A 16,860-nucleotide genomic window follows, 5' to 3' on the forward strand; every position below is an offset into this window, starting at 1 on the left:
TTTGTTTTGGGCCGATATTAATCTTTTAAGCTTTGGACCAGTTTAATTAAGTTTTGTTTGGGCCAGACTAATTTGGCTTAGTCTATGGGCCGATTCGGTTGATGTTGGGCGGTTTTGTTTTAAATTTGTGGACCAGGTTTAATTTAAAGTTTTAGGTTTGGTTTTCAGTTCAATTTTGGACCGAACCACTTAACCGCTTTGGGCGGGCTTCTAATATTGCTTGGGTCACCCCATAGGACTTAAAATAGATCTAATTGAGTCTTTAAATGTTTAGACTTAGGGTTCTAAGGTTTGGGCTTTTAGTTAAGGTCCAACCATTATCTTAGTCATGAAATGAGCCATGCACTTTTGACCTTAGCCATGAACCATGGCTATGACCACAACCTCGCTGAATATAGAAACGCACGACAGTTTTGACTTTGACAATGAGGTGTTGACTTTGACCAGAGTTGACTGTTGACCAGGGTTGACTTTGACCAGTTGACCCAATTTGACTTTTTAACTCGGATTATGATTTGGGCTATTACGATAGGTCTAGGGCTTTTTGCATGCTTGGCTTTAGGCTAAGACCTTTATATATACGTGTGTATGGGTATTAACTACTATGTGTTTTTGTGGTATTTTATGATATGCAACGTTATGACACTTAGACATCCATATAATTAATAACGCGTAAACAAAAAATACAAGAAATCAAGATACTCCTTCATTCTCTGAAATGATATATGTAATAACGTTCAATAATGCATAAACAAATTTACCGCACTCTTTTAGAACTCTCCACGCCTCATGTTTTGGAATTGAGTTTTATGACTGTTGATGCCATATGTTAGATGGGCATTTATTGAATGTGCCATAAATGGCCCGTTAGCGTTATCTATGGGTATTCATTGAATGTGCCATGAATGACCAGATTATTTGGACTACCCTAGAGAGGAACTAAGGTATTCGCCTTGCGGGTTAGTTGTATTCTTTGATTATGCGAGTGTTTGGGTTTACGTTTGAATACCTAATATAATATCTACATATGGTATATAGAAGTTCTAACTTTCTTTTGCAGGAGGGTAGGACTTAATAACATTTTGTGCAGGGACGCGGTCCTACCCTTATATAGCGGTGGATATCGGTAAGTTTTAATTCAATGATTTAGATATTAAAATGAGTTAAGATAATGGAAGTTTTTCTTGGGAAGAACTATGTCGGTTGAGATGACTGAAACCACCCGCCTTCCAAGTTCGAGAATGATTAGGTTATGATAGAATTAAAGTGTTAGTGGGATAAGAAAAGTTTTGAATGTTTATATGTGGTTAGTCTATTCATACCAGCAAATTCCATTTTGCTGACCTATGTTTGCTTTGTTTTGGCAACGTGGGTGTGTTCTTGGGAACATAGGTGGAAGGCAGTGGAACCGCGGCGTGTGATTAGGATTCTCACCGAGCGATCCGGGAGTTTAGTTTATTAGGTCTGATCTTTTGGAAGGATGTAATAACGTAGGTTACTTTTTCATATGATATGAAATACAATGTTGAAGACCTGTTATTCTTAAAGTTTGTTTATGTTTGTATTGGGATGGAAGAAAGTTTTTAATAAAGTGATAGTTGAGGAATTTGGGGACTATTGTTGTTAAGTTGATTCTTTATGATGTGGGTTTTCGGGTTTTGACATGTGTAGTATCCACCCCGTCATAGCCTGGGTTTCTAGACAATTGAACCAAGTGATGTTTGAGATATTTATATTTCAAATATTCATTTTTTTTAATTGTTTAGAAATTCAGGCTGTGACAATTATTGTTAATGGTATAGCATTCAATGTTTTAAGGTCTCCAGAATTTGTAAGTGCAATGCAAGCTGTTGCAGATTTTGGGCGTGGGTGTGTGCCTCCAAGTAGTGAAGCTGTTAAAACTAAGCAGGTGGGTGCACTGAAGGAAGAAGCATCCGATTGTTGGCAAGACACCAGAAATAGATCTCATATAAGTCCTGTTGGTAGCTTCTTCAGTGGGAACGGTGTTCTTATGTTCGGAATCTACCGAAGGAGAAGTGAAGGATGCAAAATTTATTTTTAAATTTTAAAAAGAAAAGAATAAATAAACACGTGGGGTAGGGAAAATGTCGTGCAAATAATTGCCAACAACACTTCAAATTATACAGCTGCGGGAAATTATTTTGAGATTGAGATGCCTTGTGTATAAGTCGAATTGTGTTGCTCACTGCATTGATCTTATTTTAGAAGATATATAGATAAGTTGCTGTCATGACAAAAAATTATTCCTGATGCAAGGGGTGTTGTTATGTTTTTGTATGGCAAGCAACATGCAATAGATGTCTTGAAGAGGCACACAAATGGAAGAGAATTAAAAAGAACTTTTGCCACTCGATTTGATACAAACATTTTGATGGTGCAGTTTTCCTTGATGAATTTTGGACAAGGATTAAGATTCATGTTTGCATCACAAGAGTGGTGAAATTTGGTTAGGCCTACAGATGATGGAGGTGGATATGTGGCAAGTGTGATTAATAACAATGAATTTTGGGAAGATGCAAAAGAAATGATCACTGCAGTGGATCCTCTCATTAAACTATTAAGAATGGTTGATGGAAAAGGTGGAACACTTGGGTACGTATATGAAGCCATGGGTAGGGTCAAAGAGCCAATTGTTACATTTTTTAAAGACGAGAGTGCTCGATATGAAGTATACTGGGACATAATCAATTTTAGGAAGAAAAAACAGCTTGATAATCCTCTCCAAGCTGCAACAGCTCTGTTGAATCCACGTTTGTATTTTGACAAATTGGCGAAGCAAGATGAACACACAAACAAAGGAGTTATGGACGCTCTTTATAAGATGGTTCCTCTCGGGGATCAAGATGCTTTTGGTGATCAACTTGCACATAAACATAGCAATGAAGCCCGATATCTTTACACAGTTCACACGAGGCCTCCTTCATAAAAAGCATCCAAGTAAGTGATAAATATTTAGCCTTACATCACATGTAAATGATAAACTTCTAGGTTCGTTTTTCTTCCAGCGGCTATGGCAGCTGCACTTATTTACTCTCCACCTGATTACGCTACAGAGAAGGACGACACCCCCACCAAAAATCCAACAAGTGATTCAAAGGGAACAATTTTTTCCTCTCTCTATTCCAGATTTACAGCTGTCTCCTTTTTTTAGTTATATTAATTTAACCTGATGTCGTAACTAGGGTTTGTATTACTGTTTGGGTGAATTGGGGAATCGTTTTAGTCTCACTTTGCATTTATGATGTGTTAACTTCGGTTGCCGTTTTAGTTGTATAGGTTGGGCGAAATCAGGTTCCACTTTTAGAAAACGTCTCAGAAGTGGTCTAGCAAATGGAAATGACAAACCTTCTCTATTGGAAAACTTTCATATGGTTTGGTTTAGCCTGTAAGCTAAAAAGTGAGTTAGGAATATTAAGAGACAGTTTCTTGGTTTGCTGGTTAGGGAGATTAATAAATGGTTACATTAGTAATACCTTTGAGGAGAGTTTGTAGTATTATATCTTGAATTCGTTGCATTGTTTATTGTAACGAGAGTCAGAAAATAATCATCAAGTTATTAATATTTTTGATACAGTAAGATGCTGTGGGCGCTTCTTCAAAATGGTCAGTGTTTAGATGGGGGGCTGTGGTTTGGAAGTATTCTTCTTTCTTTTCCGTGTTTTTTGTTAAAAATGTAGGAATGCAGATTCTTGATAGAGTGTGGTCTAGGATAGAGTTAAGTGTTGAATAACATGGTGAGTTCGTTCATCTTTACATGTCAAGAATTTCAATGAAGTCACTTTTACATGTTTATTGGTCATGTTCATTTAAGATGATTCCATATTAAACCTTATGTTCAAGCTTCGGTTCCCTTATATTGTCCTGTTTTTCTTAAAATAGTTGTAATAACAAAACCTGTAGTTTTACTCATTTTTTGGCCTGCCTGTCACCCTAGCTCACACCTTTGCAGCACACCCCATGGTAGAGATGTACCATAAGATGGTCTTTTTCATTGAATTTGATCGGATATTAGTGTTGTGAAGTCACAGAAGTTGATACATGTTTTTGTTTTTATATTTCATATGAGCAACCTTGATTTGTTTACTGATGCACTACCGTAGCCCTTAAGTGTGCTGATTAACAGCAATTAGGGTATTCTATAAGATAGTAGATATATAGTACTTTCTTTTCCATTTAGGAATTTTGACTGCATGTACTCATGTGTGTTTCTAGACGGAACAGCTCATGATAAAGGTTGTTTGGTACTTAAGTTCAACTATGGATTAAGACTTAATTATATGCCACAACAAGGTGATGCAAGCACCAGAGACTCTGTCGGATATGTTATTCTCAATAGCTTAATGTGTTTCACTTCAGAGTTCAGATAAAAGTAGATACATAAGGACATAAGTATTATGTAACATGCGTTTAAGTGAGGATTAGAGTTCATTACTCGGAAACTAATGGTCTTCGTTCTGAGAAATTATGTGGCGTAAAGAAGTGGATTATTATTATATCGATGACAAAGGGTTGCAGACTTGTAGGCAGTAGGCCTCCTCATATTGATTGAGAATTATTGAAGCTCCCTGTATTGTTAAGTCAATATGCTTTAGTTTAATGAGACCTGACGATGTACATGTTTTGAGGATGCAAAGATGTTATACATTTTCCTAAATTACCTGCGCTCAAAACCTATAAAGATGATTGATATACAATAGGTTGTTGATATACAGATTTCAGAAACATTGGAAATATGCCAAACGCATCACAAGTTCACAACTTGTGAAAATTTACACTTCAAATATTCACCATCTGCCCGACCATTTTTTTTTATAAACAAAACAAACATGTTTACAACATTCAGTGTTTTGCATTCAAAGACTTTCGGAGGTAGGAGAGGGCACATTTAGATTTCAGCATTCAAAAGCTAAAAAAAACCAAACTGGTCCTTAACTCTAAATTTCGACACGCCCACAGATAAATGAGAAGCACATTGCATTTAGAGGCTAAAAAACCAAACGGCCTCTGACTCTAATTTTCTGACACGTCTATAGATAAATGAGACGGTATTCATAACAACATACCTTTCCAAGTGATTAGAGAATAATATCACAACTACAATTACATTCAGATGGCAAACATTTGTGTGGTGCAAATGTGACTTATCTTAGCCCAACCCGGTCTCGAAAATAACTGCCTCAAGGACAAGCTCTTAAAATTGCATCTACTTCGAAAGACTATAGAATTTAGCTATCATGTATAACAGTTTCCTGAAGTAGTCTTAAGTATAAGGAATTGATGAAGCAAATGTCAATCTCCAAAACAGGTAACCTAAATGATCAAATTGACTTGGAAATCTAAAGAAATTACATTTTTGTTGTGATAACTATTATTTGTCTCAATATTTCAATATTGCAAATGGTGCAATATAGTGTATAAACAAACATTCATTGTCACCTATATCATGATATTTGAGAGCTTGCGATAATCTCTTAACAAAAAATAGAAAAATATAAACTCTCCAAACAAAGTATGCAATGAATCATTAGCTATCAATATACATATATTATTTATTTAAGTGGACTTTAGGCTTTTGAGTCATTAGCTATCTATATAGCAAGTCCGGCCATAGGCCGGGCCAAATGGCTAGTCTCATATAAAAGAATGAGTTAAATAAATATTTGGATTATGATCTCACTCATGTTTACAATGACTAGTTATTTAATATATTAGATTATAAAAAAAATAAATCGGAATTTCCAATTTTTTCAGTAATTGCACGTGATCATGTATCTATAGTTCATTCCGAGTCCATCTATTTTTAAATCATATCAAATAATTATGTCCGGGTATAGGTGATAATTACTTCCAAGTTCATTAGAAGTTTTATTTTGTTTGAAAGATTGGTGGATAGCCGAAGAAGGAATATAATGTAGATATATATTTCAAATAAAATTTCTTATTGTCTTATTTCTTCATTTATACCGGGTTTTATCCTACCCGAAATCCGAACCTGAGCCTGATGGGTACCCGAAATATAAGGTTAGGATAGGGTTTGGTCACACTTCGTTCTCAACAAAATATCCGACTCTGAACCCGACCCACTGAAAACCGGTTCAAGTTCGGATAACCCGATATCGTTTCAAAACCCAAAAAGTCGGGTTTAGGCCGGGTCGGATACCCGTTTGGACATCCCTAGTTGCGCATTAGGACAGAATTACTATTTTTTTTTTAATTATGCACCTTTACTTTTTAGTTGTTACGTCATTTGAAAGAATCTAGAATACGGTCAATGGTCCGTTTTTTAATGTTGTAAGAATAAAAAACCATTTAATTTTGTGGTTCCGGTTTTTTGCAGTTCTTAATATTATACAACCTTACCCATAACCATTGGTTCGTATCGGGTATTTTTGGGTCTGGTTCTTTATTTTGGTTCTTATAAAATTCACTATTTACATACATTTTTTACCGGTCTTATTAAAAAATGTGTACTAAAAACACAAAAACACAGCATGAACGAGTCGGTTTTTAAATATTACACTACCAAAAAATTGATATCTACCAACGGATCCAATTTAGATACGCCAACGGACCCAATCTATAATTCTATTCCTGAGGCACATTATCTGTCGGCAAAAAGCCTTGGCCCCGTCATAGGCAACTTTTTGCATATTCCAACCATAGCGACAGTCTTCCTAGGGATTTAATCCACAACAAACTTCAACCCTAAAATCCCAAAATTTATTCTTGATGGCCGTATTGTTATTTCACAGCTAAATTTTTCAGTAAACCGTCGGCTTAATTTTGGGCGCCAAGGTGAAAATGTTCCCCCCCAAATTTCTATTCTAAAAAACATAAAAGAAAAGGAAGAAAACCTTTTGCCCTATTATTATTTAAAACTGAAAATGGTGGAGAAGGAAACCTTTAAGCTTAGAGCAGGTACATTTCAAATCAAAACTTTCCTTTTTGTTTATGTTAGTAATTTGTGTCAAGTTCGAATATTTTCTTCATATTTGAAAATGTTGGATTTTTCTTGGGTAATTTGTTACAAGTGAAGAAATAATCAAACAAGAAGAACACTTAACTTTGACGAAGAAGATAATAAGGATGTGAAGAAGCTATTAGTTAGATTATTTAATAAAAAGAGGTTTAAGAAAAGAAGAAGTGGGGTTTGAAAGAACGGTTGAAACTAATTGAACAAGGGTAGAGTTGAAAAGGAAGAACCAAACTCGAAATGCTACTTTCAATTCTCTCTGAACTTATGAACTCACCTTTTTAGTAAGTGGTTTTCAGCAAAAAATATGGTTGTTAGTAAGAGGTATATAACTTACGAACTCACCTTTCTTTATTTTCTATTTTTCCTTTTTCTGATTGACATGCTTTGGCTACTTAGTCTAGCTTTATACTAGGTTATCGAAAAAAAAGTCTAGCTTTATACTCTTTGATTTCATAGGATTTGTGTGCATGTGCGTGTGTTTTATTGCTGTTGTTTTTGTTTTCCTCCGCATATAATGGAACTTTGGGTTGTTATTGGAGAGAGGCCTTTCGTCTCACTCTCGTTATTCACATTCCTTTAAGGAGTGACTTATATATGTTTTACATGTATGTATTATATGTATTGCTTCCATATAGATTTTATAATTTTTATTGGCCTTGCAAGTGTCGAATTTTTAATAACTTTGTCGACTAGCATATAATTTTTACTATTTAGCATTTAACCTTTTTACTTGCTTGCTTGATGGATAAAATCACTTGGCCAACTATGTTCACTGTGTATGATACTTGAACAGTAAAATGTTATTATTCTTTTCTTGAAATGATTTGGCCAGCTATCTTAGATACCCTGTTTTGTTTCTAGCTCAACATCCATTGACATGTCTAGGACTGTACTTACGCATTAAGTATCATTGCTTATATTTCTGGGTTTTGTATGTACCATGCATAGCCATGTTGAGATAAGTTATATCCTCACTTGAAACCAATCCTTATTCCTTAATGAAGTAATTGACTTGATTGTATCCTTTCTTTCTCAGATTTGATTGGAAAGTCTGGTTTCTCAATTGCACGCTTGCTTTTGCTTAAGGTATGAAAGACTTCAACCTTTCTTTTACAAATTTTAGTAAACTTTGTTATTGGTACACAAATATGAGTGAAATGTCAATTTACATGCTGATTCCTATGTCAGAAGACCTCTCTTTCTGTCTTGAGTAAAATGATTGTAATATAACTTCATTAATGTGTCTGAAGTTTTTGCTAGTTTTGTGTTTCGATTGGGGTCTGATTTTGATTGATGCTTGTGTAATTTTCTTTATCATCTATAGTCACACCTAATGGAAGCCTCCAGTTCCTTGATAGACAAGAGTTGGATTAATTTGAGATACCCAGATAAACGTTTCATATCTGATTTAGAGAAGTTTGTGGAGTTCACGAAGATACACCATCGTAATAAGGTCGTCATACCTTGTCCATGTGGTACATGCCAAAACCAAGGCCCGACCAAGACGCATGATGAAGTCACTGTACATTGTTTCAAATATGGATTTGATAATACATATCACTTCTGGTTTGTGCACGGTGAAGTAGTAGAAGAGCATAACACGAAACCACCTTCAAATTTTCAGGATGAAATCCATGATGAATGGGACATGGCAGATGCCCTTAATACCGTGGTGGGAGAACTTAGTGCTAATAACTTGAACACACTCCTTCAATCGGATCCAACGGGTTCCACTGAACAAAACGAGTTATTTGAAGATGTGAAATTTAGTTCTAATTTGCGTGAGGCCATGAGTGAATTATATCCAGGAAGTGGGGACTTCACTATTCTTAGGTTTGTTGTGAAGTTGTTTAATCTAAAAATCACACATGGTTGGACTGACCAAAGTTTCACTGCATTGCTTGAACTATTCAAGCTTGCTCTGCCAAGTGGGAATAACACGCCAAAAAACATGTATCATGCAGATAAAGTAATTAAGGATTTGGGACTTAAGTACGATAAAATTGATGCTTGTAGAAATGATTGTATGCTTTACTGGGGAGACCACAACTCTAAGGTATCTTGTCATATTTGTGGGACCTCGAGGTTTAAATCTTTAAGCATTGACGAACGAAAGAAAGGGGTCAGGTCCACTGCTGCAAAGATCTTAAGGTACTTTCCACTTGCAGATAGGTTAAAGAGATTATATAGAGTCAATTGGGTGGTGAAAGCTATGTGTTGGCATTCAACTGGGAAATCACAGCCAGGTACAATGGGGCATCCAAACTTCGGGGGTATGGAAGCTAATTGATACGTAATTCCCGAGTTTGTTTGTTTGAGCCACGAAATGTTCGCTTGGGGCTAGCAACTGATGGCTTCAATCCCTTTGGGTCTTTAAGCTCATTACATAGTTCATGGCTTGTGATGTGCGTGACTTACAACCTTCCACCTTGGTTGTGCATGAAACCCCAGTTCACCATACTCACAGCACTCATTGAAGGTCCAAAACAACCAGGTAAAGATATCGGCGTGTTTTTGCAACCATTGGTCAAGGAGTTAAATGACTTGTGGCGTGAAGGGGTAATGGTAAGAGATGCTTCAAAAGGAGATGTATTTAAAATGCGTGCAGTTTTGATGTGGACAATACATGACCTTCCCGCATATGGAAACATCTCTGGTTGTAAGACTAAGGGGAAATTTGGTTGTCCAGTTTGTGGTCCAAATACTTCTTCTTTTTGGCTTCGTAATGGAGGTAAACATGTGTACATGAGAAGTAGACGTTGGCTGCCTTTGACGGATGAAGCCAGAAATGATACAAGAGAAAACACCTTTGATAAAAGTCGCGAGCTAGAGGAGCCACCAGCAAGGCTAACGGGGATTGAGGTTGATATCATGACGAATGAAAGCGAAAATTGGAAAAGGCAAATAGAAACAGAATGTTACCGAGTGTGATAATGACCAAGAAAATGATGGTGGCTTGTGTTTTACCAATAGGTCCATATTCTTCAAGTTGGATTATTGGAAGTATATTGAAGTCCATCACAATCTTGATGTCATGCATATCGAGAAGAACTTTTGTGAAATCTTGACTGCAATGATGATGAATACAAAAGATAAAACGAAGGATAATGTCAAGGCACACAAAGATTTGAAGCGTTTGAAGATTAAAAAGAGGTATTGGCTGTCCCAGGTGAATGGAAAAACAGTTATGAAGCCAGGTATTTTTTGGCTTAACAAAGTGGAGAAGAAATGTTTTCTTGATACCTTGCGTGATCTGAGTGTGCCTGTTGGTTTTAGTGGCAATTGGTCTAATATTGTCAAAGCCGATTCAGTGGATTTAAAGGGGTTGAAGTCTCATGACTACCACATTTTGATGCAACACTTGCTCCCAGTGTTGATTCAACATGCCTATAGAGATAGTAGGAGGAAGGAAGCTCGATCCATCATCAATGGCATTTGTACTTTTTTTGTTGCTTTGTGTTCTAGAAGAATAGACATTGAAACTCTCAATGTACTTGAAAGAAATATGATCAAGACGTTATGCACGCTTGAGAAGCACTGCCCCCCATCACTTTTTGTTATCATGATGCATTTGCCCATTCACCTTGCCCACGAGGCTCGTGAATGTGGGCCTGTTTGGGCTAGATGGATGTATACATTTGAAAGGTACTCGTTTTGTACTTATTATCTTCTCAATTTTGTTTCTTTACTTTATGTTATTTCTCTAATGCACTGTTTGCCGTTTAAACTTTAAAGGATGATGAAGACTTATAAGGATTATGTCTCAAACAAAGCACATCTTGAGGGTTGTATTGCTGAGCACTTCTTGAAAGAAGAGACCCTTATTCATTGTGCAGGATATAAAGGAGGGGGTGGTATTCTAGAGAAACTTGATAGGGTAGTAGAAAATGAAGCACCGGTTTTGCCTGATTTGGTTGATAGTATTCCTAATCACACAGTTGACGAGGTTGGGCCGCTTGGTGTGGGCCATGGCTATGGGTTGGAAGGGGTTGAGTATGAACAAGCACGTGATTGGGTATTAAAAAGCCATGTCAAATATGATTATTGGCATAGGTACGTATACCTTCATATTGATTGAAATTACACATTAGCTAAAATGAATGCAATTTCTGATTTATTGAATAATTTGTAGGAAGTACACCAAATTCATTGAGGGCAGTAGACGAACTGGAAGGAGGAGGGCAGGCCAGTCCAGGGTACCCTTGTCTAATGATTTCAAGACATGGTTGAAAAAACAGCCCGAGTTTTTAGAATCAAATGATGTCCAGTTCAAAGACATTGTTAGAGGACCTACAGGATTTGCAACAACGTATGCAAAATATTGTGTGAATGGTTTTCTCTTTGTCACCAAAGACCATGAACAAATGCGAAGGAACCAAAACAGTGGTGTTAGCATAAAAAGCATGACTACTCTTCGGTCTAGTTCTAAGGACAAAAATCCAGTTGAGGATGATGTCGAATACTATGGTGTTCTTAGGCAAATTGTTCAGTTACAATATCGAGAGGGGTACAAGCCTGTTTTGTTCAAGTGTGATTGGGTTAAATGCACTCAAACTGGTGTGAAAATGGATTTAGAAGCAAACCTTAAGTTGGTGAACTTGTCTAACCTGATTAGTTCAGACCGCATGGCTAAAGAACCATTTATTTTTGCAGAGCGTGCTGCACAAGTTTTTTATTCGAGCGATCCTATGGATCCTGACTGGCATGTAGTCTTAGAGGTTCCAAAAAAGATGTATTCAGATCAAGATGAAACGTGTCTCCTATCAGATGATAGACCGGTGAATATTAATATAGATGTATGCCCTTCCAATGTCGATACCATGGAGGATGAGGTGGTACCAACTGACCCAGAAGATATGTTTGTGGTTGTGGAGAACAAGAAAACTAAGAAGAGAAAGAGATTCAGTAGACCATGACTTAGTCGAGTTCTTTTTGTACTGTTTTGTTCCCATGCTATATATTTTGTTGAATGGTCGCCATGCCTTACAAAATTTTAAGTGGTTATGTCCTTATATATAAATGAACTACTTAGCTTGAACTATGTATTGATTATTTAGTTGAATGGATGCAACCTTGCACTGATTTATTCTTGTCTTCATTGGTTATTTATTGTTTTGTTATTTGCTTCATGGAATGTCTATTTGCTTTAGTGAACATGGACTCTCACTACTCAACACCAAGTGGTTCAAACTCACTGGACGATAGTCAGCTTAATGAAGGAATGGGTAATGACTTTCAGTTTTACATTTAACATTCTTCTTAATATTTTTCGCAATGGACAGACTTCATCGAATATTGTTTGTTTGTGCAGATGATGATGCGCCAATATCAGGTTCATCAGTTGCTTCTAAAAAGAGAGGCCCTTCAATTGGCATCGAAGAAGTTGAGGGTTAGCCACGTCCGAAACTCATAATGCAGACTAATAGAAAAGGCCAACCAGTCACGCCCATAGAAAATGTCACTGAATTTGGCACAAGATTGGGATATATTGCTCGTCGAGACATTCCAATATGTCATAGTGATTGGCGAAATATTGATAAGGAACTCATCAAGAAAGTAGTTAGTACTTTGGGACGCCAATTTGAGTTTGAATATGAGAAGACAATTGATACTGATTACACATGGCAAAAACTGAATGAAGCATGGAGGAATTACAAGCACACGTTGTATGAAGATTTTGTCCAAGATGAGGATCCTTCCTTGGTGAAGGAAGTCACACCTCATAATATTCCATTGGAGGATTGGCACCAATTTGTTGATTATTGCAATACGGATAAGTTTAAGGTATGTGTATGTGTTTATAAATATTGTTTTATGTATTGTCATAGTTGGTTAATTATTACTTTTCAATGTACGTGTTCTTGGTTTTTAGTAATTTTCAGTTTTTGATGATTTGTCATTACATTAAAATATGAAGGCCATGAGTGAAAGGAATAAAAAGAATCGCGAGCAACAAATTATGCCTTCATGTCTGGGAAGAACTTCAGTGGCTATAGCTCGGAATGAATTGGCTTTGGGGAAAGGTATTCCTGAATCAGAAATTACTAGGACTGAATCATGTATGCTTATTCACAAACCTAAGGAAATGACTCCGCGGAGACAAGAATTAATGGTTAGTGTGTTATACTAGTTTTAATTTTTTTAGTACATAGTTAATTCTTTAGTACATAGTACATAGTTTTCAACTGATTTTGTTAATCTTAATAGAATTCAATTAAGAGTCATGTTGCCGAGCATCCCGAGTCCCAAAATGATTTGGCTGGAGATGCTGTTGCCAAGGTATAGTTATTGGCATTTCATGGTAACTTGTTATTTGAGTTTATCTATTTTCTCAATGGTGTTCACTGAAAACAGGTTGTTGGGCGAGATAGCAGGGGTCGTTTCCGGGGTCTCGGTACAGGGATTTGTAAAACTGTGTTGCGAAAGGGGGACTCTTTGATGAAAAAGAATGATGGTTTGATGATGGCAAACTCTCAATTTGAGAGGAGGATCGAGGCCATGGAGGTGAATATGGATGCTAGAATGTTGAGGCAGATGGAAGAGGTTAGAGCCATGTTCATGAGCCAAAGAGGAACTTGTACTAACAATGTTACATCACCTCATTCTCGTGCTAGTCATCAAAGCCCAAGTGCTCTGGTAAATATTTAATTTGTCATCATTTTATTGAAAGTAGGTAGTTTAAGGGAAATGTGGTATGAGACCATAAGCACAAAGTATATGAGTGAGTGTCTAGTTTGAGGATGTGGTATGAGTTTGTAAGTACAAAGTCTGTGAAATTGACATAGGGTCTTGGGAACACTTAGAAGAAGCAGACTTAGACCTAGTTTCCTTTGGCTGCCCCATCTGTACTCGTCCTAGCGAGGTGGCATTCATTTACATTGTTGGGTGGTTGGTTCTCTTGGATGACTTTACCAATGCATGAATATTCAGGGATATTTCTGACTACACTTATAGTTAAATTTTTACTTTCTGCATTTGCATCTGCCTAGGATATTTCTGATTGTAGTGCTTGTAGTTAAATTTTGATTTTCTAAATTTGCATGAGCCAGACCTATCTCTGAACACTGTTGCCTTCCTACTTCCGCACGCCTTTCATCTGGATAGTAACTTCACACCTTTAGCTCTTATTGTTGTGAGCCATTGTCGTATAGTTGGAAGTGTGAACGAAGGACACCTAGACAAGCTTTGTGACCAGATCTCTGATGTAGTTCTTGATGCATGTCTTGAACAAGACCCTGACAGTAAGGTGGCTTGTGACCTTAAGAGGTGAAAATGGAAGGTTTTTGAAGACAGCAACTATTGCTACAGGCGCGCTATGGCTTGACTAAGCCTACTTCTAGATAGTGGAGTTTAGGGAGGCTGGTCGAGCTGTCGCTTCCTCTGCCTTTGGTCCTGATTCAACAAGATCAACAGACTCAACAGAAACAACAGAATCAACAGCGACTGAATCTGCCCTCCTAACGTCAACTCTAACGGTACTAACCTTTAGTTTAAGCGGATTTATCAGGTAATAGACCACTAAGACATAGAGAGAAGGGTTTAACGAGGCGCCAAGCCCCAACCAAGACTCTAAAGGATAATCTGCCCCGGGCAAAGATGGAGAATTTCTTATCACAATCTTGATCTTGCACCGCCATGAGGCCGAAGCCAACACGTGCGCAACAATCTCAGCTAGATTGGAGACAGATCACATGACGCCTTGACACAAAGTCTCGCTTAGCAAACTAGACCTAGGAAATTTAAGAGTTTTGGAGGGAAAGAAAGACTCCCAACGATTCCAAGAGGGACTTAGACTCAGCAGCCACCCTACTATCGACAATGACTACGACATCACCAAGAAGAGCATAGGCCAGGAATTGACTCGTACCGAGAGAAAGGTGCTCCTCAGCCAAGCAAACCATGAAATGGTGGGATAGTGAGAAAAGAGGCCCCGAGGACTAGTACCCTAATAGCTTACCTGTAGTGAAGTAAACAGAAGTTTCTTCATTGACAATACGTGACAAGAAAAGTACTCCCTGTCTGTTCTGTCAAAGTAGTTAGCTGCGGGCTGAGGCGCAAGAGGAGATATGATCCTTGGTTACCGGTAAATAGTCCCACCCCTGTGCTTCCAACTTTACTTAGTTTTTTAAGTCAGGTCTCTCGAGCTTAACAAGTTGCTGAGTCCGGCTTTCGGGCTACCTACTTGAATATCGCTTCTTCTTTTTTCTGGTGGGGAAAGTCACTCTGCGGTACCCTTTGAGGAATGAATCATGACCTCAACTATAAAGCTTCCCACTGATTGGGCAGTAGCAAGAAGGACAGGAATGAGGTAGTAGAAGCGGAGGTATATCGCCCTATCGAAGCGGCTTTCTCCTCTCCACAGTGTAGGCTGAGTTTGAGGGTTCGCAGTACCTCTCCAAGTTTCATAATGTTTGGAGCAGCCTATGGTCATTTTGGTAGGGATGAGGCTGATTTCACATGGGAAGTTGTTAAGCCCCTCAAGTGAACAAAACCACCAAGCCTAACTATCTGGGAACTTGATGGTAGCTGTCTCTGTTCTGGTTCTCTTGTCATGAATAATGTGTTTGCAACTTGCTATTATTTAGATACTATCTTTTGTCTTTATTTGACAACTTTTTACTTTCTTTTTCTTTCGTTTTATGTTGCATGTAATATATACCAGCTAGTGAAATTATTTGGATTGACGGGAGTAAAAACTAGATAAAGACTGCATTTGTATGGCATGTGGTACATGGTTCTATGGCTTTATGTATACGGTTTAAACTTGAAATCAAGATTTTTAATTAAAATATTTTCTTTGCAGCTGGGAAATGTGCACTACATTGGCAAAAATTGTGAATTGCGTGGAGGTTGGCCGCTTGATATTGTTGCTAGAGGTGTTGTACAAGACGTCGATCCTAACACAGAATATGGGGAAAGGACTTTAGAAGAAGGGAACTTCAAAATTTTTGTCCAAGTTGTGCGTGACCATAACGCAACACTACCATTCCCTCATAATGGATGGGTAAGGACGCTTGGTCAGGTTGTGCAAGGAGGTTTTATATGGCCCAAGGAGTTGTTGGTGTTTGCATCCCATAGTTCGTCCTATTGAACTGTTTATTGAATGAATTTTTTTGTCTAAAAACAATATGTGCTCTTAGGCTTTTTTTGCATGGTTAGCTGTTGGTTGTGGATGTATGGCTAGCTTGTTGGGGATGTGATGTGAATATTTTGTAAGTTCAAGATGTGAAGTGAATATTTGGTAATTTCAAGATGTGAAGTGAATATGTTTTTTGCCAAAATGAATGTTACTTGAGATATATGATTTGTGTTTGCAGATTTTGTAAGTTGGTTTGGTGTTATATAGGGATCTGTATCAGTAGGAAAACACTTTTCAATTTTCATGATACAATTTGAATTATGCAAATATATATAGAAAAAGAAATTTGAAAAAAAAAATTATTGTAAACCGACGGACATTATCCTTGGCTGATCTCATATTTACAAAATGGACACGTCAGCTCATCCTTGGGGACATTAACCGTATGCGTAGGTAACCAATACCTACAGACTAAATCCTAAACCAAACCGTCGGTATGGGTAACCAATGCCTACAGATTTTAACCCATATAAAACCGTCGGCGTAGTTAACCAATACAGACGGATAAGATCCCTAATTAAACCGTCCCAATAGATAACCTATGCCGACGGATAGTGCCGACGGATTTTATCCATGCCATAGACTATGCCGACAAAACAAATTAGGACGGCTGTGTTACAGATGAAGTCCGTAGGCTTAGATCTAATGCTACGGCTCTTGTCCGTAGGTATATATCAATTATTTTGTAGTGTTAATACAAGTAATTATGTCATTCAATAATAAT

General features: G+C 37.4%; 3 protein-coding genes across 6 annotated transcripts; all 3 read left to right on the forward strand.

The window, feature by feature from the left end:
* The first annotated feature begins 1,789 nt into the window (after positions 1-1,789).
* Positions 1,790-16,296, forward strand: LOC147512019 (uncharacterized). Of its 4 annotated transcripts, XM_086603601.1 has the most exons (9): positions 1,790-2,958; positions 3,075-6,939; positions 8,034-8,083; positions 12,148-12,222; positions 12,309-12,781; positions 12,915-13,109; positions 13,205-13,276; positions 13,352-13,633; positions 15,801-16,296. In XM_086603601.1, exons 5-9 carry the CDS (start codon positions 12,410-12,412, stop codon positions 16,086-16,088), a joined length of 1,209 nt encoding a protein of 402 aa, XP_086459727.1. In that variant the 5' UTR covers positions 1,790-2,958; positions 3,075-6,939; positions 8,034-8,083; positions 12,148-12,222; positions 12,309-12,409; the 3' UTR covers positions 16,089-16,296. The 4 variants fall into 4 exon arrangements, with proteins under 4 accessions (XP_086459727.1, XP_086459728.1, XP_086459729.1 ...); XM_086603602.1 differs by lacking the exon at positions 3,075-6,939; XM_086603603.1 differs by lacking the exon at positions 1,790-2,958 and having other exon boundaries at positions 2,977-6,939; positions 12,330-12,781.
* LOC147512020 (uncharacterized) lies at positions 6,906-9,287 on the forward strand. Its single transcript, XM_086598629.1, has 3 exons — positions 6,906-6,939; positions 8,034-8,083; positions 8,322-9,287. Exons 1-3 carry the CDS (start codon positions 6,906-6,908, stop codon positions 9,285-9,287), a joined length of 1,050 nt encoding a protein of 349 aa, XP_086454755.1.
* Positions 8,319-12,141, forward strand: LOC147512021 (uncharacterized). Its single transcript, XM_086603599.1, has 3 exons — positions 8,319-10,642; positions 10,733-11,050; positions 11,130-12,141. Exons 1-3 carry the CDS (start codon positions 10,032-10,034, stop codon positions 11,911-11,913), a joined length of 1,713 nt encoding a protein of 570 aa, XP_086459725.1. The 5' UTR covers positions 8,319-10,031; the 3' UTR covers positions 11,914-12,141.
* Positions 16,297-16,860: the final 564 nt, after the last annotated feature.

The sequence above is a fragment of the Coptis chinensis genome, chromosome 3 (genome assembly GCF_015680905.1).
Source record: "Coptis chinensis isolate HL-2020 chromosome 3, ASM1568090v1, whole genome shotgun sequence".
Lineage (NCBI taxonomy): Eukaryota > Viridiplantae > Streptophyta > Magnoliopsida > Ranunculales > Ranunculaceae > Coptis > Coptis chinensis.